General features: G+C 39.2%; 1 protein-coding gene across 2 annotated transcripts; it reads right to left on the bottom strand.

Annotated features, from left to right (window-relative positions):
• Nucleotides 1-336: 336 nt before the first annotated feature.
• Nucleotides 337-26,008, bottom strand: necab1 (N-terminal EF-hand calcium binding protein 1). Of its 2 annotated transcripts, XM_062989714.1 has the most exons (14): nt 25,706-26,008; nt 25,051-25,118; nt 22,681-22,705; nt 20,981-21,089; nt 18,746-18,771; nt 18,482-18,579; nt 14,064-14,200; nt 10,908-11,029; nt 9,906-9,982; nt 7,457-7,510; nt 5,598-5,710; nt 1,242-1,319; nt 611-702; nt 337-483 (listed from the first exon to the last, which is right to left on the bottom strand). In XM_062989714.1, exons 1-14 carry the CDS (start codon nt 25,809-25,811, stop codon nt 455-457), a joined length of 1,134 nt encoding a protein of 377 aa, XP_062845784.1. In that variant the 5' UTR covers nt 25,812-26,008; the 3' UTR covers nt 337-454. The 2 variants fall into 2 exon arrangements, with proteins under 2 accessions (XP_062845784.1, XP_062845792.1); XM_062989722.1 differs by lacking the exons at nt 25,051-25,118; nt 25,706-26,008 and adding an exon at nt 23,292-23,384.
• Nucleotides 26,009-27,119: the final 1,111 nt, after the last annotated feature.

Below are 27,119 nucleotides of genomic sequence, written 5' to 3'. Positions count from 1 at the left end.
TTTCAATTGAGGTCACATTAGATATGTGAAAAAGTGGCTTTAAATGAAAAATGTCTCGTCTTACATTATGTTTTGCTGGTCACACTCATGAAAGAGACACATCTGGGTCACATATGACACAAAAGACCTAGTTTTGGGATCCCTTCACCTGCAGTGTGAATGTAGCTACTGTATAAGGAAGAATTAAATCTTGACATTCACATAACCTGTTTCCAAACATCCAAGTAACTGAAGTTCAATATGCAGTGTCACTGTGATGATATCATCATATCATTAGGATGACAACATATTTTCTGAAATAAGCATCTAGGAATGTGCATTTTTAAAGATCTAATGATGTATGGAGAATTGGTGGTTAATAATGTTCACAATTCACAATGAGTGTTATCACGAGAGTGCACCATCAAGAGGATTTACACTAGGTTTCTATTCATCCTGGTAATTTATTGCACTTTTAGTTGTTGTTCAGGACCCACCACGATGCTAAAAAGAAGAAAAATTATTACAATCACTGTGTAATTCACAGAATTAATAAAATTTCTTTAAATCATCTCCTTCTTGTACAATGAATTAGACTACAGCTAATGGCAGCATAAAGTCTGAACTCTACCTGGTACCAGCATCGTTGTTGTAATCTCTGGTGTCTCCAAGAAATCCACATTGTTCCTCTGAAAGGTTTTGCTGGAGTTTGTCTGCAGATGACTAATCACAACAAAACACTTATTTTAGAGCAGTCAATTTGTATTTAATAATTCATGTTTTTTCTGAAGCATTGGACCCACATACTTGTGTCCCAAAAACTTTATATATACTGGGTTTGAAAAATACATACAGCAACTTAAATATTTAATTCACTAATGCAGATGGTTTGATGATTTCTCGTTGGTGGCAATTACTCAGAAAAAGCTGCATGACCACTAGAGAGCAGCATGAGCAACAGTTACACAGTAAAGAATAAGAAAATAACTGCATCACAAACCTCTCCACTACTGCACCCTGCACAAAATTAGGTTAAATATTCTAAAAATGTGGCTAATCATGTTTGGAAAAAGGGGTTTTATGCCGGATACCCTTCCTGGCACAACCCTCCTATTTATCCAGGTTTGGGACCAGCACTAAAGGTGCACAAGAGCTTTATAAAGTTGCAAAGAAATGAAATGCAACAATAAACCCAGTTATATTTTGGATAATGCTATGGCAGAGAAAACTGAAGGATAAAGAAAAGGTGCAACATTACTTACTTTTTCCACAGACTGGTGTGCTCCCAGAATTCATAGATTATAAAGCGTGACTCATTAGCAATCCTCTGAACTACAATGCTGTTGGGAGAGTACAATTATAACATTTAGCAGTAGGAAGTGGACAACTAGCAGCAGTGTGTATATAGCCTAACCTTCAGAGTCATATTAAACCATCTACCAATTAAAATAATTTGAAAGTAAATGTTAAAAATAATAAAAAATAAAAAAAATATGATGCCATTACATCCAAATTGTTTAGCAGAGCTATTAGCCGCCCTTCTTTGTTTTACATCATAATCTATATCATCTCTAGTTACTATAATATGGTGTTAGCTTATCACCTGAGTTCTTAATAGAAGTTTTATGTTGACCATTAGCATTATTAGTGATAAAATAAATCTAAAACTCCCTAAATCCAGCCAAATTGTGCAGCAAACAAGATTTAATTTCCCTCATGCTCAGTTCCAGGCTGGAGGACACAAGGTTAAATCCCCTCTATGTATAAGAAAAGGTTGTCAGTGGTTTTTAACTATTTTTTTAAGCGACAAACATATTGTTCATGATTTTTTAAACGCAAAACAATGCATCTTATTTCCTCCACAAGGGGGCGCTTACAGGTATCACTTCATGTGCCTGTTATTATTATTATTATTGTTATTATTGTTATTATTATTATTACATTTACATTTACATTTTCAGCATTTAGCAGACGCTTTTATCCAAAGCGACTTACACAATGAGCAGAACACGATGAGCAATTGAGGGTTAAGGGCCTTGCTCAGGGACCCAACAGTGGCAACTTGGTGGTGGTGGGGCTTGAACTGGCAACCTTCTGTTTACTAGTCCAGTACCTTAACCACTGAGCTATCACTGGCCCCAGTTATTATTATTATTATTATTATTATTATTATTACTATTTTTTTTTTTCTCTGCCTAAGGGCCAAACAGTTGACACAATAATGTGTTGTGTTCAACATGAATGTAACATATTAGCGACGTTGTAAATAAGTGGACCATATGCGAAGTGGGTGCCAACTTATTTACAACCTCAACACAACGTTGCCTGGAGGTTGTAGGTTCGAAAGCACCTCAAGGATCTGGTTTGTAAACACTCAGTTTCACCACAAGAGGGAGATGTTGTCACAGTTACTGCGCATCAATGACAGCGAACATAATATACACTGATCAGCCATAACATTAAAACCACCTCCTTGTTTCTACACTCACTGTCCATTTTATCAGCTTCACTTACCATATAGAAGCACTTTGTAGTTCTACAATTACTGACTGTAGTCCATCTGTTTCTCTACATACTTTTTTAACCTCCTTTTACCCTGTTCTTTAATATAAGACACAGAAATGCTGCTGGAGTTTTTAAACACCTCACTGTCACTGCTGGACAGAAATAATCCACCAACCAAAAATATCCAGCCAACAGCGCCTTGTGGGCAGCGTCCTGTGACCACTGATGAAGGTCTAGAAGATGACTCAAATGATGAGCGATCGTCTCTGACTTTACATCTACAAGGTGGACCAACTAGGTAGGAGTGCCTAATAGAGTGGACAGTGGGTGGACACTGTATTTAAAAACTCCAGCAGCGCTGCTGTGTCTGATCCACTCATACCAGCACAACACACACTAACACACCACCACCATGTCAGTGTCACTGCAGTGCTGAGAATGATCCACCACCTAAATAATACCTGCTCTGTGGTGGTCCTGTGGGGGTCCTGACCATTGAAGAACAGGGTGAAAGCAGGCTAAAAAGGTATGTAGAGAAACAGATGGACTACAGGTGTTCCAGTGTTACAACCCACGTCACTTCACTGAGTAGGTTGTAAGACATGCTGGAGTACGTAAGTCGTAACATACAAAAGATCTGTCTGCAAAACATCATGTCCTTTCCCTTCTTATGACTTTATTATGTGCTTTATTCAAAACCACTGGCAGGAAAACCTCTGTGAGTGTTTCTTTTAACTGTCTAAGCATTCTGTTAAATTAACAAAATTTAGAGAGTATGGTAATTGTTGTAGCACTTTTTAAAGATGTGTTGCAGCCCAACTCTAACGTTAGCTATTGTTTAGCTAACTGTATTAGCACAGTGGTTTGAGAAACTACAATTTAATCAAATCGTAGGTCATACGGTTTTATCTGCAATAGTATAGATACTAAATAAAATATCACCTTGCTCAGATGCTCTAAATTAGGTATTTTTGTCTCTTTTATACAGTGTATCACAAAAGTAAGTACACCCCTCACATTTCTGCAAATATTTTATTATATCTTTTCATGGGACAACACTATAGAAATAAAACTTGGATATAACTTAAAGTAGTCAGTGTACAACTTGTATAGCAGTGTAGATTTACTGTCTTCTGAAAATAACTCAACACACAGCCATTAATGTCTAAATGGCTGGCAACATAAGTGAGTACACCCCACAGTGAACATGTCCAAATTGTGCCCAAAGTGTCAATATTTTGTGTGACCACCATTATTATCCAGCACTGCCTTAACCCTCCTGGGCATGGAATTCACCAGAGCTGCACAGGTTGCTACTGGAATCCTCTTCCACTCCTCCATGATGACATCACGGAGCTGGTGGATGTTAGACACCTTGAACTCCTCCACCTTCCACTTGAGGATGTGCCACAGGTGCTCAATTGGGTTTAGTCCATCACCTTTACCTTCAGCTTCCTCAGCAAGGCAGTTGTCATCTTGGAGGTTGTGTTTGGGGTCGTTATCCTGTTGGAAAACTGCCATGAGGCCCAGTTTTCGAAGGGAGGGGATCATGCTCTGTTTCAGAATGTCACAGTACATGTTGGAATTCATGTTTCCCTCAATGAACTGCAGCTCCCCAGTGCAAGCAACACTCATGCAGCCCAAGACCATGATGCTACCACCACCATGCTTGACTGTAGGCAAGATACAGTTGTCTTGGTACTTCTCACCAGGGCGCCGCCACACATGCTGGACACCATCTGAGCCAAACAAGTTTATCTTGGTCTCGTCAGACCACAGGGCATTCCAGTAATCCATGTTCTTGGACTGCTTGTCTTCAGCAAACTGTTTGCGGGCTTTCTTGTGCGTCAGCTTCCTTCTGGGATGACGACCATGCAGACCGAGTTGATGCAGTGTGCGGCGTATGGTCTGAGCACTGACAGGCTGACCTCCCATGTCTTCAACCTCTGCAGCAATGCTGGCAGCACTCATGTGTCTATTTTTTAAAGCCAACCTCTGGATATGACGCCGAACACGTGGACTCAACTTCTTTGGTCGACCCTGGTGAAGCCTGTTCCGAGTGGAACCTGTCCTGGAAAACCGCTGTATGACCTTGGCCACCATGCTGTAGCTCAGTTTCAGGGTGTTAGCAATCTTCTTGTAGCCCAGGCCATCTTTGTGGAGAGCAACAATTCTATTTCTCACATCCTCAGAGAGTTCTTTGCCATGAGGTGCCATGTTGAATATCCAGTGGCCAGTATGAGAGAATTGTACCCAAAACACCAAATTTAACAGCCCTGCTCCCCATTTACACCTGGGACCTTGACACATGACACCAGGGAGGGACAACGACACATTTGGGCACAATTTGGACATGTTCACTGTGGGGTGTACTCACTTATGTTGCCAGCTATTTAGACATTAATGGCTGTGTGTTGAGTTATTTTCAGAAGACAGTAAATCTACACTGCTATACAAGTTGTACACTGACTACTCTAAGTTATATCCAAGTTTCATGTCTATAGTGTTGTCCCATGAAAAGATATAATGAAATATTTGCAGAAATGTGAGGGGTGTACTCACTTTTGTGATACACTGTATCTGCACCTGCCTGCAAGTTTCCAGCTTTGACACCATGTGGAATTAGTGAGGAAGTGGATAAACATTAAAATCATTATATTACTCCTATCTTATTCCTACTAGGTGGAATTGGTGTTATAACTCTCCCCATGTTACCCGTTCTCCACTACTCTATTTATAATTACAGTAATTCAATATTGACCAGTGCTGCTATACCACATCTAATTGTATTTCTTGCTTGGGAAAAGTAGCCAACAGATATAAAAATATCTAATGCCCCAGAGACATTAGGAAAATAGAGCTATGTGCCGTCTGGCACTTTCATCCTGCCCTAGTTTCAAACATAGCTTTCTGATCAGTAAATACATGCATCTTCATCATTCTGTAAGTGATATGTGAATCTCAATAAACGTTTGATGACAAATGACCCTGCTGCATTTATAATGAAATATTTATTGCTACTCAGAAGATGTTTAATCACAGTACATTTTGATTTGATTTGTGTGATATTTTTAGGGTACAGAGATAGGAAAGACCTGGAGTTGTGTACTCACTGGAGGCAGCCAGTCTGGGCGCTGGCACAATCCACGTACTGCCTCAGAGCCAAACGAAACTCTTCCACCTCGTCCTCCAGCACTGAGAGCTGCCTCTGCACTATAAGGATGTGCTGAAAACACAAGCACAGGGTCAGAGTCACAGAAAAAAATATCCATGAACTAAACCTGTACTATACAACATCTCAGGGTGAAAGAATCAATTCTGGACCCGTGTTTTAATTAGAACAGTTCATTCAGTGCAATTTCAGTGTTCCAGTACTATCCATTTCTTATGTTCACACCCTGGTTAAAACACTGCGTTAATGAGGCGCCTGTGAGCCAGTAATAGATCATTATAGTGCTAAATATAGAAAAACACGTCCTTAGTTACATACACACGGTCCAACAAAAACATCTCACAGGATATGAAAATGTGAAATACATATTCAGGATTACTCACTAAACAGTTTATAATACAACTTAAAACTTAATAACAAAAAGGCGCATTAGAAAAAAATAATAAAGACCTAAAGAGCCTGGGTTTGATTCCCTGGCCGAGCAGCCAGGGTCTTTTCTGTGTGAAGTTTTGCATGTTCTCCTATTATTAATGCAGGTTTCCTTCAAGTGGTCTGGATTTGTATCACAACACAAGTCAGATTAGAACTACTACATTGCCCTAGATGTGTGTGTCCTGTGATGGACTGGTGTCCAGGGTATTTCCTGTCTATTGCCCAATGAGACAAATACCCACTGTAACCCTGAATAGGATAAAGCAAAGGTAAAACCTCTGCTCCTTGTTAAATATTGTTGAAAAGGTGAGATCCTTTGACAATAGCGTGTTGAAGGTTATCAGATTTTTTCTATTTGACCCGTCCCACTGCTAAAAGTTCATCTTGTTGTTTTGCGCCTGAAGTCTGCATGTGCAGTGCGAGCGTATTTAGTCTGATTACATGTTTCAGATAAACACAGTGGTCTCCCGCAGCGTCTCTTCCATGGTCTGACACATTCCTGTGCTCAGCATGTTGCTCCTCAGGCGGCTTCAGCGCCACTCATGCCTATTTTTACTTTTACACACTAACAGAGACAAACACCAGTCTCTCAATTCAGTCAAGTGAGCCTGCTACAGATAGGAAAATACTTAAAAGATGAAGCTGTCGAACGAGAGCGGAAGAGCAACCGGCGGTGAAAAAGAACAAATCTGAGAGGTTTTACCGTTTCCAAGACAACAGCATGGAGAGCGAGTAGCAATACTGATAGTGATACTGATTACTGAGAGGGCACAGAGAGAGGAGATGGAAGATGAGAAGTGAAGAGTTTGATAAATGTAGAACTATAAGATGAACACATAAAGGTGAGGAGATGATAAGACTTATGATGAGAGATGAAGATTTTGAGAATTGAAGCGGTAGATGGATGAAGACATGAAAAGGTGACAAAGTGAGAGAGTTCACAAGATGGGAAATTCAAAACTTGGAGATTTAAAAATGATGGTGATGAGATGGAGGAATGGAAAGTTGAAGATAAAGAGATTTAGAGGTGGCGCAGCGGTCAGTGGTGCTATCAGCGGCCAGCCATCAACACAGACATGACTGGCTATGTCTGGGGGATCAAAGCCCTGAGATTGATTAGCATCTTGTCCAGGGTATTCCTGCCCTGCGCCAAGTGTTTCTTGGTAAAAATGGACCTGCCATGGATAAAGCAATCAGTAAAAATGAAATGACATAAAGAGAAGGAGAGAGTACGTCACAACATGAATAAAATAGAAGACAGAACGATGAAGACATGGATGGATACGGAAATGAAAAAGTCAGATATGGAAGGATGAGAAGATAGAACATAATGAAGTAATTAGAGAAAGAAAGATGTAAATGAAGTACCATTTTGGTGGTGCCATCCGAGAGCTCCTCTTCTACGGGTTCTAGACGAAGCTCCTAACAAATACATAACAAAACATAAAATGTTTCACCACTTCAGAATTAACCACCTGTCCTGGCACAAAGTAAAAGAAAAGGGAGCGGTTGGGTTTTTTAAAATACAAACAAAGAGATTTAAAGGAATGATAAAGAATAAAGAGTAAAAATGTCTGTAGTTGGTTTATTCTTACACTAACCTTTGATTAAAGTACAGTTATTACAATATTATGCATGTTCCCATTTTTCTTTTACTTTTAAGTTTAATTGAGTTCATTAAGTGTTTATGAATTTTAATGTGCTGCTGAAGAATAAATAAAAGATGACACAGAGGCCAATTTCTGCTTATAAGTACAGAGAAGATTGTGGATTTTTGTAATCAGTTAATCATTTATGCTAAATACAATTAGTTGGGTTACTCAAAACCTATAATATATATTACATAATATATATATATATATATATATATATATATATATATACAGTGTATCACAGAAGTGAGTACACCCCTCACATTTCTGCAGATATTTAAGTATATCTTTTCATGGGACAACACTGACAAAATGACACTTTGACACAATGAAAAGTAGTCTGTGTGCAGCTTATATAACAGTGTAAATTTATTCTTCCCTCAAAATAACTCAATATACAGCCATTAATGTCTAAACCACCGGCAACAAAAGTGAGTACACCCCTAAGAGACTACACCCCTAAATGTCCAAATTGAGCACTGCTTGTCATTTTCCCTCCAAAATGTCATGTGACTCGTTAGTGTTACTAGGTCTCAGGTGTGCATAGGGAGCAGGTGCGTTCAATTTAGTAGTACAGCTCTCACACTCTCTCATACTGGTCACTGAAAGTTCCAACATGGCACCTCATGGCAAAGAACTCTCTGAGGATCTTAAAAGACGAATTGTTGCGCTACATGAAGATGGCCAAGGCTACAAGAAGATTGCCAACACCCTGAAACTGAGCTGCAGCACAGTGGCCAAGATCATCCAGCGTTTTAAAAGAGCAGGGTCCACTCAGAACAGACCTCGCGTTGGTCGTCCAAAGAAGCTGAGTGCACGTGCTCAGCGTCACATCCAACTGCTGTCTTTGAAAGATAGGCGCAGGAGTGCTGTCAGCATTGCTGCAGAGATTGAAAAGGTGGGGGGTCAGCCTGTCAGTGCTCAGACCATACGCCGCACACTACATCAAATTGGTCTGCATGGCCGTCACCCCAGAAGGAAGCCTCTTCTGAAGTCTCTACACAAGAAAGCCCGCAAACAGTTTGCTGAAGACATGTCAACAAAGGACATGGATTACTGGAACCATGTCCTATGGTCTGATGAGACCAAGATTAATTTGTTTGGTTCAGATGGTCTCGAGCATGTGTGGCGGCAATCAGGTGAGGAGTACAAAGATAAGTGTGTCATGCCTACAGTCAAGCATGGTGGTGGGAATGCCATGGTCTGGGGCTGCATGAGTGCAGCAGGTGTTGGGGAGTTACATTTCATTGAGGGACACATGAACTCCAATATGTACTGTGAAATACTGAAGCAGAGCATGATCCCCTCCCTCCGGAAACTGGGTCGCAGGGCAGTGTTCCAGCATGATAATGACCCCAAACACACCTCTAAGACGACCACTGCTTTATTGAAGAGGCTGAGGGTAAAGGTGATGGACTGGCCAAGCATGTCTCCAGACCTAAACCCAATAGAACATCTTTGGGGCATCCTCAAGCGGAAGGTGGAGGAGCGCAAAGTCTCGAATATCCGCCAGCTCCGTGATGTCGTCATGGAGGAGTGGAAAAGCATTCCAGTGGCAACCTGTGAAGCTCTGGTAAACTCCATGCCCAGGAGAGTTAAGGCAGTTCTGGGAAATAATGGTGGCCACACAAAATATTGACACTTCAGGAACTTTCACTAAGGGGTGTACTCACTTTTGTTGCCGGTGGTTTAGACATTAATGGCTGTATATTGAGTTATTTTGAGGGAAGAATAAATTTACACTGTTATATAAGCTGCACACAGACTACTTTTCATTGTGTCAAAGTTTCATTTTGTCAGTGTTGTCCCATGAAAAGATATACTTAAATATCTGCAGAAATGTGAGGGGTGTACTCACTTTTGTGATACACTGTATATATATATATATATATATATATATATATTTAAAGAAACTTTAGTGGCCTGCACAGTACAGAGCCCCAACCTCAACCTGAACTGAACATCTTTGGGATGAATGGGATCAATGATGAATGGTAATTATGAGCCAGACCTTCTCATCCTACTTTAGTGCCAGACCTCACAATTTCCCACAGACACATATAAAAATCCATAGTGTATGCCCATATCCAAGTTTAGGACAATAATGAAAAACTTTAAAGCAACCATAGCTGTAATGATCATGATAATGAATATGGGAGCTGTACCTTTTTCTCCAGCCGATCGATTAGCTTCTGCAGTCTGTTTATCTGAACCATCCACTGACTGTTGTCCTCATGCACACCTACAACCACAGATAAAGAAAATAATCTTTGTATTGTCTCATGTTATCTAATGCTTCAAACAGAATAAAAGTAACACAATACAAACATATAACATTAAGAAATAAACTCATATTCAACATTCAACATAATGCAAAGTTAAGTAAGGTAACGTGCAGTTGGACTGAGATACAGAGTTAGGATAATGTACAAAAATGATCACTACAAAACGGGTCGGGACACATGGCATTGCATAAGATGCAGATGGAGTACCAAAAGATTTTTTAAAAAAACATTAAAATGGAATTGTAGGCAGATAAATCTAACTTCATTTTAATTTGTGTTCTAGCATTCGATAATTGTATTAGGTTAGACTAATTCTTCCATTTTCAAGCACCTCATGGCCTTAAAAATAGCAACCATGTGAAATGAAACATGTACACATCCCTTTTTATGGTCTTTCTTTCAGGTTTGGTTATGATAAATTAAAAGCATAACTGGCTGAACACAGTGCACTGGAATGAAAAGCCCATGGGCCGGGGGTGAGGTTGCTTTAAAGGTTAAAAAGGGTCAGTGGCCAAACCCGCAAGAAACTCCTGTTGTAAGCAAACATCAGCATCTCCAAGGTCAAAAAAGCAAACTGATAATGCCACGAATGTCTCAGCTTTATAATTACATTTGGAATCATCTTGGGTGAAAAACTGTGAACTTTAGTTTGGACTGTACAATCCCTTTAAAGTTCAACACTAGTGACTGGGATCTGATCTGAAAAGTGAGCCAAATGAATGAATGTAACTATATCAGTATATACATTTTAAATATGTAAATATTTAAGTGAGCTGATCCAATAAATTGATGCAGAGATCTCCCATATAAATTGTCTGTGGATCCAAGCGATGTGGGTGGCTACGGTTTCCTTATGAGCACTGAAGCTAAAAATAAACACACCTGAATTGACGAGGCTGAGCAGCGGGTTGTTTGGAGACAAGCTGTTATTTCTTTGCAGTCTTCGACTGGATCGCCTTCCTGACCACTGAATCGACAACACCTCTGGCTTCACAGGAGCCTTTCTGTAAATCAGACCACAAATACACACAAATACACAATACACAAACATACACACAAAAACACACATGAATGCAAGCAGATCAATCAAAAATATCCATATACCATTCAATTAACACCACTGGCTGGAATACACACTAAACAGTGCACCAGCTCATTACAGGACATCACACACTCACCCATTCATTTACTCACTAACACCTAGGGTCAATTTACATCAGCCATCCCACCTTTTTACTGTTTTTGACAGGTGAGAATACATGGTTGGATCCCATGTCCATAAAACCCTTGAGCTATGCAACACCCAGTTTGCCTGCTGACCCATTGTGCTGATTGGCCTTCTCTATTAAATTAAGCTAATATAAACAGTCAAGCGTCAATAAACCCTTATGTGCACCTCCAGCCAGTGATTACTCAGGTACAGCTTAAAAATGACACACTTTTAATTTGGCATAATGGTTTTAGACACTAAGGGTATGTATTAGCATGTTCCATAAATGGTCAAATCGAAGCTACATTCTAATGCGCTCATTAACTAAAACATAATAGGGAAGATCAAAGGGTAAGATTCGTTGTTGCTCACTTTCTGATTAACTCTGTTACTGTATATTTGGTAGTATAGAAGTAAAAATGTAGACAAAAATGGACGCATTTTGTGAAACATAATTTGTAATTAAATAAGGAACACATTTGTTCAGCGTGGGATGGCACAGTGGTGCAGTAAATAGAGCTGTTGCTTCAGAGCATGAAGGACTTCGGTTCAAGCTACTAAAATTGCCCTAGGTGTGTGTGTGTGTGTGTGTGTGTGTGTGTGTGTGTGTGTGTGTGTGTGTATCTGCCCTATGATGAACTGGCGACCTGTTTAAGGTGTTTAATACCTAAAACAGACATTAAATAAATAAATCAGTGTGACATGCAATAACAATAATAGTCAGAAAGGGGCAAATTACTTATTCACACCACTGTAAATAGTCAATGAATAACATCATTATATAATGAAATAATTATACACTACTGTGCTGTACTGTCTAAATTCATCGAGTTATTAAAGAGATTATTTCTCATAAAATCCCACCAGAGAGCAATTTTTAGGCTTCACTTGACTGTGAATAATTCTGCCTCTATTTTTGGGTTTTTTCCTCATTAGAGTGTTTTTTAGCTCAGCTTTCAAAGGAAAATGGACGATAGCAGGTGTCAGGATTACGCCTCAGCTATTCCTCATTATCCTACACGACACTGTTATACAACACGGGTCCTGAGGGGAAACATCCCACAAGGTTAAAAATGTCTCATATCTGCACAGCACACACAATAATCATCAAGAGAGAAGGCAGTACAGTGGCCGTGCAGGTCTGTGATTGTGATAAGGACATGTTCTTCTAGTATTGCCTGAAGCCTTTTTCTTTCAGGATATTTCAGGATTTGCTACAGCTGAAAGATTATTTAATATTTCTTCCAATAAAGTACTATCTATGCTGGAATATTATGTGTATTATGCACCCAAAGTAGAAACCTGGGCACCTTTTTATGCCAAAAATAAAAAAAAGAAAATATAATAAGGACACTCAAAAATTATATGCAATTTTGTGCAGCTTCTATGAACACCTGCTCGCTTCTTAAAAACATAATACATTTGTTTTGGAATCGGAAAAAAGTAAACTGGTCTAATAAGGTCAATTCTTAATACTCCAATGAGCCAAAATTTTAGGACCATTTGCCTAATATGCTGTCAAATGCTGAGGACATAGACTTCATTAGACGGCTGAAAGAGTCCTGTAGAATCTGGTACCAGGACATTACTAGCAGGTCATTTGACTTCTGTACATTGCAAGGTGGATCATCATACAGTGCATCCTGCTGCCAGCTTTTCTATGGGTAAACAATACATACATGTCCGGCCATCCACAAGATCTTAGAGAAAACAGGATTCATCCGACCAATCAACCTTCTTCCTGTTACTATGTGTTAGGAGTTTTGTATGTTTGCAAGGGCGTCCATCTGGTACTTCGGTAAACATGCAGACGGTGGACTGGCTTTTCTAGAATGTTTTTTTGTGTAAGTAAGTGTATTAATTAGTAACCAAAATGAAGCATTAATAAAAATGTTGTAAGCAACACTTTGCAACTCCAGTAGAAAATCTTGATGAAAGTTCTTATTATAGTGTGTGTGTGTGTTTGTGTGTGTGTGTGTGTGTGTGTGTGTACGTCTAAGATGAAAGACATGTAGTCTCCATTCTCTCCTCTTTCATCCTACCGTGCCTGGCGGCTCCCCAACCACTTCAGACAGAATAGAGAATTACTGTTTCTATTTGCTTTGGCCGTCATCCATTTTAAACAAAACCCACAAAACCCAACCTCCAACACACAGCACACAGAGAACACATCAAATAGTCTTTAGCTACTGCCACTAAGAACTGTTAATTTTTACAAACATTGATTCCAATAGAGATGGAACAGGTTGATGCTGTTGGGTTTGAACATCTCACCTTTTATTCTGCAAATATACTCCTGGTCATTGTAGCTAATCACTTAATCTTTATTTATCTGGCAACAAAACACTTCAGAAGGCTCTATGTGTGTGATTTAAGATGTACAGCTTGCTTGACAGTGGACACATGTTCCAATAGATTTTCATTCAAGGCATATCTGGGGGTTTTTTTATAGATCTTTTATTTATCTGGCAACAAAACACTTCAGAAGGCTCTATGTGTGTGATTTAAGACGTACAGCTTGCTTGACAGTGGACACATGTTGACACATGTTGATACTGATACTGATACTGACTATAGAGCAATTTCCTTTCATAAAAAACCCACAATAAATATGATGTGACAATGTTTTAATAATTTAGTCACAGAAATCAAATAGTTGCAATCCCTATTTGGGAGACCAACGCCCGACAGAGTCTTAGTAAAATACTAATGAGTCCAAGACTGCAGCGGTAATGTGCATAATGAAGTGTACCTGTAGTGTAGCTGTACACAGAGCACTAGAGTCATGTAACTATGTGCTGTAGTGTATGTGCACGTCTATTTCTTGCCTCTCCTGCCGTGTCTGTTCGACCGTGGTCTCCACGGCACACTCCAGCGAGCTCTGCAGAGACTGCAGCTGGTTTGTTGTTTCCTTCAGCAGGAACCGAGTCACAAACTGCTCCAAGTGTGTAGCTTCCTGGTAGTCCTGCAGATCAGAAGAACAGAGATGAGAGTTTATAACTTCAACCTGCTGATTGCTGAATTATAGAGAAGGGCGAGAGCGCCCTGAGAGCAGCGCTCTCTCAGCGAGTTATTGCTTCAAGACTTCAAGAGAGGTTTATTGTCATTTCAGCTATATACAAGTACATATTGAAACGAAACAACATTCCTCCAGGTCCAAGGTGCAACATAGAACAAAAAGTGCAAGACAGTACAGTACAGTGCAGGTAGACAACATTACATTAATACGAGAATGCTTAAAATAAGTAAAGAAAGACGAGACTAGAGACAAGTGTTGGTTAGTACATGGTACTGAGTAAATAATGGTGAGGTAGATTATACACAAGTTGTGTTTATCAGTCAAGTTAAGTCAGACTCATTTATATAACGCTTCTTACTATGAACATTGTCTCAAATCAACTTTTCCCCTGCTGAGCAAGCCGAGGGCGACAGTGGCAAGGAAAAATCCCTTAAAAATTACAGGAAGAAACCTTGAGAGGAACCAGACTCAGCAGGAACCCAACCTTCTTGGGTGGCCTGGAGGAGTTCTTTATTTTTAATCCAGTCTTTGAGGAAGACCTGACATTATAAGTTCTGGACATTTTTGTTGCAACATGCCAGATCCCGTCCCATCTAATAGGGGCACGCCAGATTTTTGTTGCGCCCTGCCAGGTTCCCATCCCATCTAGTAGGGGCACGCCAGGTTTTCATCCCATCTGGTAGGGGCACTCCAGGTTCCCATCCCATCTTGTAGGAGCACACCAGGTTCCTGTCCCATCTAATAGAAGCAGCACCGTTGGTCCATGTCAGATTTATTTTACTATTGGATTTGTGGATGAAGCTGTGGGTTATTTAATATCCTCCCTGCATGAATACATTAAACAGTGTGTCCTTTAAATGAAGAGTAGAAAAGGAACTTGTAAGGACAGCCTTGACTGTGGGCAGTGTCTCCGTATTACAGCATTTTTAATTGATGAAAGGTCTGATGTTTATGGTTCATGGGTTTTATCTGACCATCTGAACTCATTTCTCTCCCAAATAAGGTAAAAACTTGGGTTTCCTATAAATATACCTAACAGTTTTAGCAGTATTCTAGCACTCCACATGGGTCTTAAACAAAAAAGAATAAAGCAAACCAAAAACTGACTTTTTTTAAGCCTACCAGAGACAATTGCTGACAGCAAGCCAAGCAAAATGAATCAGGATGAAATTAGCACCAACACCTGAGGACATGGATCTGAGCCCTTTCTGGATATTTTCACAGCAATGCGACTGTGGAGGTAGCAGGTGTGAACGCATCGAGGCCATGCGTCAGCTCCTTCAAATAAATAAATATGCCACGTCAAAACAATGTTAAATTCAAACAAACATTTGAGCCATGGAGACCTGCTCTTGATCAGTTTACAGTGGGATTTGCCTTTACTTGATATACAAAAACCTACTGGCATGTTTTTGGAAAAGGGAACTAAACCAGAGTACCCAAAGGAAACACATTTAAACACAAGAAGAGCGTGTCAAACTCCTCACTTCTGTGTTTCTTCTTCTTTGTACTTGTGGGATAGTGGGATTGCATCATGTGATTTCATACAGATATTGTTTAAAATGTAGTAGGGAGTGCATTTTAAAGTTACATCTACACAAAATGCTTTTTTTTAAATAATGCCATCTATGGTGGGTAGTTCTAAATGACCAAGTCTATGCAAGTACAGGATGGGCAGTGATGAACATTGTTAGATCCATGTTTACTTTGAATAACTGCATAATAGCCACTCTTACAGGAATAGGCACACCCTATGGCACAAACACTTGTTCCTATTGTTCCCACATTCCAGGATGATAATGTCAATTTACATACTGGTGAAAATATTTGGTGCTTTTTATGGTTTTCCCCCTCACTCAATTTAATCTAAAGTATGGAAAGCATTGTAGTGCTGCACCCAAAAATATGTGCAAATAGTGTTTATTAACATGCATATAACACTAATTCATATCTTCATAAAATAACCAACAGCCGCTCATTTATAATGCACTGTATTTCCCACTCAGATTGCATCCAGTACAAACAGTAAACATTTGAGTTCAAAGCAGATTGAATAGGGTTTGTACAGACAGAGACAAGAAGGTGACCTTTAAAAGACCAGCTGTGAGTCCCAGCATCCCAGACCAGCATGACACACCACGGCCATTTCAGTCAAATAGAAAAAAGAATCATATCCCCTGAGGTTCAACATTTCCAACAAAGCAGCTCCATGGAGAAAGAACTCCATGCTAAAGTAAAAAATGTGGACAATACCAGGCACAAATAAACAAACAGGTTTATAAAATGAATTCTATGCTTTTAACTACAGATTATTCCTGTTCCAGTCTGACAATTTTGTATCTCCAATTCACCTCACTTGCATGTCTTTGGACTGTGGGAGAAAACCAGAGCTTATGGAGTAAACCCACGCAGACACGGGGAGAACATGCAAACTCCATGCAGAAAGGACCCGGACCGCCCCACCTGGGGATCGAACCCAGGACCTTCTTGCTGTGAGGCGACATAGCTACCCACTTAGCCACCGTGCCGCCCCTATCGTTCATGTATGTGCATGGTACTCCATCCATACTGCAAAAAAGCATTTTCACACCTCACAGCTTAGACCACAGCTGTTTAAGGACCTCAGTGATCCAAGAGTCTGACTCATCTGCTGTTGTATTGCTGGTGTGGCTCTTTGTTCAGGAACATTTCCCTATTAATGCAAGATTCAATCAATACATCCCTGTAAAGATCTCCTATAATAACTTATAATTACTGAGAGAGAAATGTAGCCATGCCCTGCTGGCACATAGAAGGATATGAAGGCCTTTTTTCCTTGGCAGAGCTATGACTCATTTGGTCAATGAAGATCTTCTCACATCTCTTATCACACTCCAAACACAGGAAAAATTGCACTTGCTGCTGAGTGCATTTTCATAAAAAAAGATCAGGTCAATTTTGGTGAACAATGACTAAATTTTATTATTTGGAATCTCTGGGGCTGTTGTGGGGGGGGGGGGTTGTTTTAGGGGTTTTTGGTAATCCAATTACAGATACTGCAGTAGTTTGCCATCATTCCTCTCAGTGTGCGGCAGCTCATATTTTCTTGTTTCGACTCTAAATTCATTTTCCGCAGCATGGTGCTAAATATCAAGCCTCCAGCTAAAACAATAAACCAAAGTGTAACGGCACAAACATTCCCTGTATCCTATTAATTTTTAAAATCATGCACCAGGTTTTTATTTTCCTTTGTGTTTCTTGTGTTTCTGCCTGGCTTTGTATTGAGCTCTTTTTACCCCTTGTGATTTTCAACCTCATGTCAGCCAGTTATTGACTCAATATTATTAGAGTTGGATTGGTTTCATTAATTAAATCAGTGATTAATAAAAATAATGAACCTTTTTTAATGGCTAACTTACTTATGCTTAAAATATTTAATTAAATTCAATCAAATATATAATTTTACAACATATAAGCACTGGTAGATATGAAAATACTGTGATGCCTTTCTTGAAATCTTTCTTGACAGTAAAATTACAAAGCTGTCGTAACAAAATACAAACCTGTTATTAGTTAAAGAAAAAAGACTAATATAAGGATGCAAAAAACAATGCTGTATGGACAGGCGTGATAAGGTTGTTCCATCAGTGCCAAGTAAAGCAAAAATAAACCTGGAGATGTAGGTGTCAGAGTGGCATACAGAACAGTCGCCCAATATTTAAAGTGCCAATCAGGAATCCCGGAGCAGAGGAAGACAAATTGACTACACTAAATTGGGAGAAAATGGGAGAAAATGGGAGAAAATGCTTAAAAAATTGGTCATTTTAAAAGTGGTAAGGACAACAAATTACATGTTTAAAAAGGTTTAGGGCATAAAAGAAGAACTATCAGGAAAAAAATCTGATATTTTAAAAAGCAATTATTGTTTTTAAAATAGTAGTAGGCAACAAGTGAAACATTACTATGTGTGCTGAAGATGTGAGGACAAAAGCAGGCATTACAGAAAATGAAAATGGTGCAAACCATCACTGTGTCCCAGTTTTTCCAGCCTAAATTACACTCGAGAAGTCAAAGTGCTCTACAAGCATGCATCTGAGCTTCTGAGGACCTGTTTAAGATGCTAACAGTGGTCCTCTTGAATCCTGAGATTTGAACCCACAGCATTTCAATGAATAGCAAAGAAAATGAGGCAGTTTCAAGTAGTCATTAGGCTACTAGAATGAGGGAAAAATCTGGAAAATCACTCACCTTCTTGGTTTTGTCCATAGCCTTTAAAATAGAGACATTCAAGTCTTCTAAAGCAGCAAGAACATTTTCATATTCTCCAAGATGTTGTGAGAAGTATTCTGCCAATAACACAGAGATGGAATTCAAACCCCAGTCTCTTGTTTACCCTTCTCCTTGAATTATTAAAGACAAATCCAACACGCTGAAGGCAAACTGTTATCAAATAAATAGATACATATAAACAAACAGTAAATAATTAAGTAAATCAATAAATCATGTCCTTACCACACAGCTCATCTGTGTCCACATTGCTGAAAGAAAAGGATTTAACAGCATACCGTTAATAATCACATATTTAACCAATATTAATTATTGGGGTGATTTTTAATGCCTCTGTTATTCTGTTGGGGTGATTTTTAATGCCTCTGTTCTTCTGTTGGGGTGATTTTCAATGGCTCTGTTATTCTGTTTGGGTGATTTTTAATGCCTCTGTTATTCTGTTTGGGTGATTTTTAATGCCTCTGTTATTCTGTTATGGTGATTTTCAATGGTTCTGTTATTCTGTTATGGTGATTTTCAATGGCTCTGTTATTCTGTTTGGGTGATTTTTAATGCCTCTGTTATTCTGTTGGGGTGATTTTCAATGCCTCTGTTATTCTGTTATGGTGATTTTCAATGGTTCTGTTATTCTGTTATGGTGATTTTCAATGGTTCTGTTATTCTGTTCGGGTAATTTTCCTGACTTGATTTGGGTCACAAATTAAAACAAAGTTATTCTGACTGATCACCTGATTAATGTGACTGAACATTTCTGTCCTTATGGGAGTGGTCTCATCCAAGATGCCAATGCCTTTACCAAGAGGGCAAGAGAAGTTACTGAATGAATTGAAAGGTTCATGAATGAAGTAAATTAAAATGCATATTTTTGCATAATTTGGACAGATGTGTTAGACAGAATCATTTAAAACTAACTGATGAGACTTGCTGTTTATTGGGTCTAACACCTTACTAAGACCATAACCTATGTTGAGTTCTTTAGTCTTTGCCACCCGTTTGTATTATGACTGTTTCAGGTGGAAGACAAATAAATAAAAGATCAAGCAAATACCCAAAACTGAAAAATACCCAAAATAATTATTTCTTTATTTCTTGCCTGCGATCCACATCAAAGATTTTCACCCACCACTCACGACTAGAGCAAAATGAGGCAAATTCCCATCTAACCTCTGCTACAAGGTGCCTGCAAATTAGTCAGGGAGTCGCTGCTATGGAAACCAGGATGCCGCCAATGATTAGAAATTCGATGACATTAAGATGTAAGTTAATGTAAGATTAACATATATTAACATGTTAACTCACTCATAACTCAGTGGGAAGGATTTATTCAAACAATTTCATCTGCACCATACAGATTAATGCCTTAGAATAAAATTGCAATAATCAGTGCACCATGCATCTGCTTAAATACTGCATAAACCTTCGTAGGAGCTTAATAGGGTTGTTGTTCTTTTTTTAAACAAAAATATGTATAATATTATAAATACTATACATTTTAAACCCACAAATCCAAATAAGCTGGTAGTTAACATACAATAAAACAGTCATGTTTGACTATTTTAGTATAAGAAAATGCTGTGTAATGCCAGAGCATTAAATATTATTCTAATTATTGTTAATAATTAATCATTTATTTAAAACATTTTGCAAAAAGAGAAAGCTGTAGCAATGATATTATTGCATCAGTATAAACCAGTTCCTGAAAGTTCCTTTTCACTAATAAATCATGTGTTTTGAGTCCAGTTACAAACACGATGCTTTTGTTGCAAATGGTTTGAGGACAAATGATAGTTTTTGGAACGTTTTTGGAAATCAAATAGTCTTTTCTCCCAATGTAGTTCCAATTACTTGTTTGTACCCTTTCTTAACTACTGCAGACCCCTGCCCCTGGGACGTCCAACCAGCGCATAGTAAGGTGTCCATATATTTTAAGGATAAGTGCAACATTGTAGTAGCTGTTGGAAAAGAGAAAAGTAAGCAGGAAACTCTGCACAATCACACTGACATGACCTTCTCTGCCATAGCTGATATATCAGGTTTAAAATCCACATCATACCCCAAGGACTTATTCACAGCAGAGTCTCTGTTCATGCTTTTTGCAACCATACACAAGGCTATTAATGGAGCATAAACCCAAAACATGAAAGCTCTCCATCAGCCATCAGATCCTATAACGTCAGAAGCACTTTCCTTACACAGAACTTAAAATCGAAAGACTCAAAACATTTCAACTGTATCCTTCGTCCTGTTTGGGGTAACAAGGGATCTTACACTGCCCAAAAAACAGAATAGGGCGCCAATCCATTGCAGGGCACCACTTACCCATCTAGTCAGTGATTGTATACCAGCAAAGTTCATCTGTGTGGTAGGTGTAGCTCCTAAAATAATCAATGACTGTACATACCAGATAGGTGTACCTAATAAAGTGCCCTGTCTGTGCTCTGCTTCATCTTTCGTACTTACTCTGTATTATGAGTATCGATCTTATGGAAGAGCTCCTTCAGTTCGTCCCCTGTCAGAACTCCATCTGAAAAGTACGCTTTAAACTCCTCAAACGACAGCTTACCATCATCTGTAACAGTAAACACAATGATTCATTGTTTATTATTCCTTTATTAATAATAAATGATGCAGATTTATAGCTGTGACAGTGTGAAAGTGGATTCGTTTCTGAGTGGGGACAGTTCATAAATCTGTAGTCACAGAGATGTTCCTCTGTAACAGTAAATCAATAGTCTGTGACTTGCGTTGACTCTGTGCCCTCAGGTTTGTCTTCACATGGTGACATACGTAATACCAGATGTGAGTCACACCAGCACTCAGAATAGACCGAACACGCAAACAACATTCATGCACCACATCCATGGATTCTTTTTATTCTCACTTACTATTTTATGATTTTACATTTTTCTTTTCAACTTTTTTGATTTGTTAATTTCTTAATTATTACTAAGATCTTCATTCTGTCTGGGGTCACAGTACATCCAGAGCCACCAAATAACAACACCAAATAAGGCAGGATATCTGTAAGAAAACCCTATTGGGGGCAGGGAGAACATACACAACTTAATTCATTAATTTTATCGAATAAATAAACAAAGGTATCCAAAACTCAGGTAAGTGTAATGTTATGACCTCCTGAACTTAATAACTGATTGTACCATCTCTGGTTGCAACACCTAAACTAAGCTTAAGCTTCTGTATTTTTTATTATACTGTACATTGTTTTAACAATATTTTAATTCATTTATTAATTTTTTCTAACTGCTTTAATCTGTTTAGGGTCACAGTGGATCCTCACACACTGCCTGAAAACACTGAAAACCCAAACCCACACAGACACAAAACAGGAGACAATTATCAGACCCAAGTCTCCAAAAACTCTCTTGTGTTGTTTGTCTCCTGTAACAAGTCAGTGATTATTCTGATTCAGACAGAGCACAATCAATTCGAAGACATATTTAAGGTGATGTAGTATTCTCAATTCAGTCATACAAAAAAATGAAAACACAACAGAACTGATTTCTTATAAATCTAGAAACATGATGGCATTTGTTTAGTGCCAAACTCCACATCTGAATTATTGAATGATATTAAATTTGGTATGGATGGTCCAGAGTGTTTCCATGACAACCGGGCAACAGTATTGAGGGTGATGGTCTATTTGGAGCCACTAAATCTGCATACAACACATATACGCACTAAATGGTCAGATGAATGTGGAACCCCGATAAGCTTGTTGAACACCTCATTCCAAAACCATAACCATTAGTATAAAGTATTCCACTCTTATGGAAAGGTTTTTTAGGCATATCTGTGGAAATTGAGCCCATCCATCAAGAGAGCATTTGTAGAGGTCAAGCACTTTTAAACATGAGTACTTGGCTTTCAACTGAGCTCTGATTCATCCAAAATGTGTTTAATAGGTTTAACCGGAGTTCCTACATATCAAACAAAACTTACCAAATTTCTCTTTATTATGGCATGGTTTTGAGCACAAGAGCTTTGTCATGCTGGGACAAGAGACGGCAATCACCAAGCCTTTCACCTTGATGGTGTGGTTTAGTATATTTGACCTAAACTCAGTAATTAGGGGGACAGCCACAAACTCTTGATTATCAGCACATGCATACATAAATAAATAATAGCAATTACAGACTTACCATTTTTATCAGCTCTTCTCAAGATCTGCATAAGAAAAAAAAAGTCAGTAAGAAACAAACTTGACAGGGAAAATGAATAGTTTTACCTGTACTGGTGAAACCTGTTAAACTGTACAGTACCTGGTGGTGCTCTGATCATAGGAAGTTTTGCATGTTTTCCCCTTTTCAGTGTCTCATGTTTCCTTACACATCCCAAAAGTCTAAAGTGGGTAAATGAATGTGTAAGAGTGCAATGCCCTGCAATGGATGTCCAGGTCCAGGGTTTGTTTTTGCCTTTCTCCCAGTGTTTCTGGGAGAACCCTTACCCACGGTGACCCTTACATGAAAAAAAGGCCAGTGGAAAAGAATTTAAAGGATTAAAATTGACTAAAATGTGTTATTCAATGTGTTTACAATTACAGTGGCTATATAAGACTGTACTAAGAGTTAATACAAATATTACTTAATTAAATAATTTCACAAATCAGCAAAAACTCAAACAGCAAAACAATTCAAGCAGCATTTTAGCCAGTAAAAAAGGTTTCTATTATAATAACAACATTAAAGATTCCCATCCAGCAAACCTATAATTAATCTTTCCTGATTAAAAACGATACATCGGTTGAACTTACGTCCAAGAATATGGACATCCCTTTCTTTAACTCCACAGGAGAGCCGGTTTCATCTGAAAGTGACTGCAGTTCTTCAGAGCAATCCATTTTCATTTACCGCTTTGATAAAATGAATAATAAGGTCCTATAATAAACACCAGCACAGTTACGCGCAGACGCACCAACCTGCGGCTCTGAGAACAGGTTGATGCTGTGCGCGTTCCCGACCGACAGAGGATGCGCGCTCCAGTACGCAATACTTCAGCCTATTGATTGGGTGCATGGTGCTTTAAACGTGGGTGTCCATAATTATCTTTTCTGCAACGTTCCAGTCTGCCTATAACCATGAATACTGGTTATTAATTTGGATTCAGTCAGGTTAAGAACGGAGTAAAAGTGCATGTTTTTGTTTAATTTCATGTAATGAAATAAATGGAACAGAGAGTTTGTGGCGTGTTACTACCCATCTTCAATTACTGTATCAATATCAAGACCCAAATATCACAATTTCTAGCACCAACCCACAGCATATATGTATGTGACTGTAACCTTTCACTGCAGGTTCGTATGAAATAGTAACACTGATGTTCTGTGTCCAACCTAAATGTAAGATGTTTGGTAATTTGGTAAAATAAGTGCATAATGTGTTAGCACTACCTATTTACAATTTAATACATATTTGCCTTATGCATGAACTTATTGTTTATTTTATTTTCAGTAATGTATCATTATTGAAATGGAATATTAAAAACAATAAAGTAGGCCGTTTGATATTGCAGGTGAGTAAATTCCAGCAGTGGAATCTCATATGGAATTCCATTGACCCTCTGGTGCAATAAATCTTCACTGTGTTTTGTTCTATGGAGTGCACTGTAAAAGTAAAGAGATGAGGATTAAGGGCTGTTTTACAAAGAAACTGAGCTTTAAACCAACATAAATAAATAAATGGGTTTGTGAACACACTCTGTGGTGGAAGTGTTGATCCCAGTTCATGGCAGTAGGTACATAGCTACAAGCTCATTGAATGCTGTACTTCCTGACATTTAAAGCAAATTGCAATTTAAAAGCTATTTCGTACTGAAATAACAAATTAACAAATAACAAACATCAACTTTTTTTTAAATCTATTTTTCCCCACTTTCTTCCGCCAATTTTTCTTCCCTATTCTAGTCGTGTCCAATTACCCTGATTGCGTCCTCTATACTGGTTCGACCCTTCACCGCCGACTGAGGACGCCTCTCAACTGACTTGCGCCCCCTCCGGTACGCAATCAGTACAGACTGCATTTTTCACCTGCACGAGTCGAGTTCATACACTAATGGACGTTGTGTACGGAGGGTCACACCCTCATCAGCATTATTCCTCAGCCCTGTGCAGGCGCCATCAGTCAGCCAGCAGGGGCCGCAGTTGCACCAGTTATCAGGACCTATGATCCGACTCTCTACCCTCTAACCCTGAACAACAGCCAATCGTTGTTTATGCTGCCGCCCAACCCAGTCGGAGAGGTAGAGTCGAGATTCAATGCGATGCATTCAGAACCCTAACTCTGGTGCACTAGCGTACTTTACTGCTGCGCCACCTGAGCGGCAAACATCAACTTTAACAGACCTATAAAAAAAAAGGCATGAATTCCAAATTGTTCAATATGTTTTTAATATGTCGAATGTTTAATATACTTATCGCGGCATATAAGTAAATAAATGTCAGTTCCCAGTATTTGCTGTCATTAAAAAGACAAAGAGAGAAAAAAAACATCTGGGTCATTTACTAGTATACATACCATACTTGGAATGTGTCTGTAGTTCCAGTCAGCAGGGGCAGAAATTACAAATGGTTCAGCACTTCCACCTTGTGGTAAACACAAGTACATAGAAGAATTTTTATTGTTATTATTTGCACTGTTTATATTATTATTTTATTCTATTTTATATTTTTGCACCTGTAATTATTTACTTATTGTTATTTTTATTATTTCTCTGTAACTGAGCTTTGGCAATACGAATGTCCTATTTTGTCATGCCAATAAAGCTTCTTTTGAGTTTGAGAAGAATGTGGAAAGGATGTTGTGCATAAAATCCACACTCTGTTATTGTGAATAATATTATCATTCTCAGTTGATCATTATAAACAGCTGTAACGCCACCATGCTAGATGTTTTCCATGTAGTGTGGTTGTCGCACAGCTTTAGGTTCATGAAAACATGGGTGTTAAATCTCGTCGCTGGTCAATCGGTCAATGTTTATTTTAGTTATTTATTAGGATTTTAACGTCATGTGTTCATACCTGTCAAGTCTCCTGTTTTGGCCGGGAAACTACCGTATTTTACCCCTCTTTCCCGCCGTCCTCCCGTATTAGTGTTTTCCCGTACATTTCCCGTATTATATTATAATTTTAAAAAACATTCCTGTGCCTCTCCAAACTGCAATGTCACTAACCTCGCGAGAACTGCCACCCGGACAGCGGGAACAAACCTGGAACAGGGAGAGATGGATGGATGCAAGGAGAGAGAGGGCATTCCTGCCAAAAAAGTAAAGACTGCATGTAAATATCTAGAGAAATGGGACATCGAATTTACCTTTCTAAAGAGGAGCAGGATGGGGCAGAGTTATGCATTCTGTAAGGTTTGTAACTGTGTTTTCATTTAGGCTGTATTATAAGAATTACATATGTAGGAATGTCCACAGCATTTCAGTGTCAACAAAGGTAGGCCTATCAGATTCGGATCATCTAATTGTAGTTTGTACGTGGTTCACAGGTGGTTATTTTAGATTTCTTGTAAACCTGTCTTAAAATGTAAGGGATACTGAACCTCGGTTGGGCTGGTGGGACGGCTCGAAGCGCGCGGCGGAAAATTTCCCTTATTTTTAAATCCCAAACTTGACAGGTATGTGTGTTACACACCTTGGTTACACTCAGGACAGAAGCGGTAGTTACTGCTTACACAATGTTAATCAGGTCACACAGTCATGGACGATTTTGTATCTCAAAGCCGTAGCCTAGGGTACTAGACTAGTAGTCAAAAGGTTACTGGTTCAAGCCTCACCACTGCCAGGTTGCTGCTGTTGGGCCCTTGAGCAAGGCCCTTAACCCTCAATTGCTCAGATTGTATACTGTACTGTAAGGACTGTGGGAGAAAACCCACGCAGACACTGGGAGAACATGCAAACTCCACACAGACCCAGACCCAAGGACCCAGACCGCCCCACCTAGGGATCGAACCCAGGACCTTCTTGCTGTGATGTGACAGCGCGAGCCACCGAGCCGCCCCAGTTCAAAGTTTAATATCCCTTTGAAGTCTGTTCTCGCGATATCATTGGGTCACGTGTGATCAGCTGTAGAGAGATCTGACCACGTGGTGGCGGTGCGTGGCATTGTGGGACACAAACACTGATACATTGGCGTGTACAGTGTGTTCAGTGTGCGGCTGCAGGACTGATGTGATCTGATTCAGACTGAACAGTGTTTGTTTATCAGATTTCCCGGCGGTACTGACTGGTCCTCGGATCACCGGTCAGCACAAACACGAGCTGCTGGACTGTCTGAGTAATGGTGACAGCAGTGGGACTTTGGACCTGATCCTGAAGCCTGGTTCTCATCTCTGTATTACACTGATCTGTGATTTCTGATCCGACTGAGCGTGTAAAGTTTGATGGGTTGATCTAATCTGCTGGGTTGGATCAGGGATCTAGGAGTTTGTGTTTGCGTGGACAAGCCTGCGTGTATGTGTGGATCTTTTTTTTTTTAACACGATCGACGTGGAGAGGACAGAAAGAGCGCCTGTTATGGCGTTTATTATTGAACCTCAGTCAAAGTCCTTGAAGTTGGAATGAATCAGATCTGGCTCCTGCA

The sequence above is a fragment of the Trichomycterus rosablanca genome, chromosome 2 (genome assembly GCF_030014385.1).
Source record: "Trichomycterus rosablanca isolate fTriRos1 chromosome 2, fTriRos1.hap1, whole genome shotgun sequence".
NCBI classification, from domain to species: Eukaryota; Metazoa; Chordata; class Actinopteri; order Siluriformes; family Trichomycteridae; genus Trichomycterus; species Trichomycterus rosablanca.
The sequence above is the reverse complement of the archived record's forward strand: the minus strand, read 5'-3'. Positions and strand labels throughout refer to the sequence as shown.

Bases quoted from the DNA above. Each gene is read 5' to 3' on its own strand.
- necab1 (XM_062989714.1), bottom strand. From the start codon at position 25,811: ATGCAGTCTTTACTTTTTTGGCAGGAATGCCCTCTCTCTCCTTGCATC. The intron at 22,706-25,050 runs GTATGTATACTA...TTTCTTATGCAG, and splicing joins ACAGACACATTCCAAGTATG to ATCTTGAGAAGAGCTGATAA. The intron at 484-610 runs GTAGAGTTCAGA...TCTTCTTTTTAG, and splicing joins AACAACGATGCTGGTACCAG to CATCGTGGTGGGTCCTGAAC.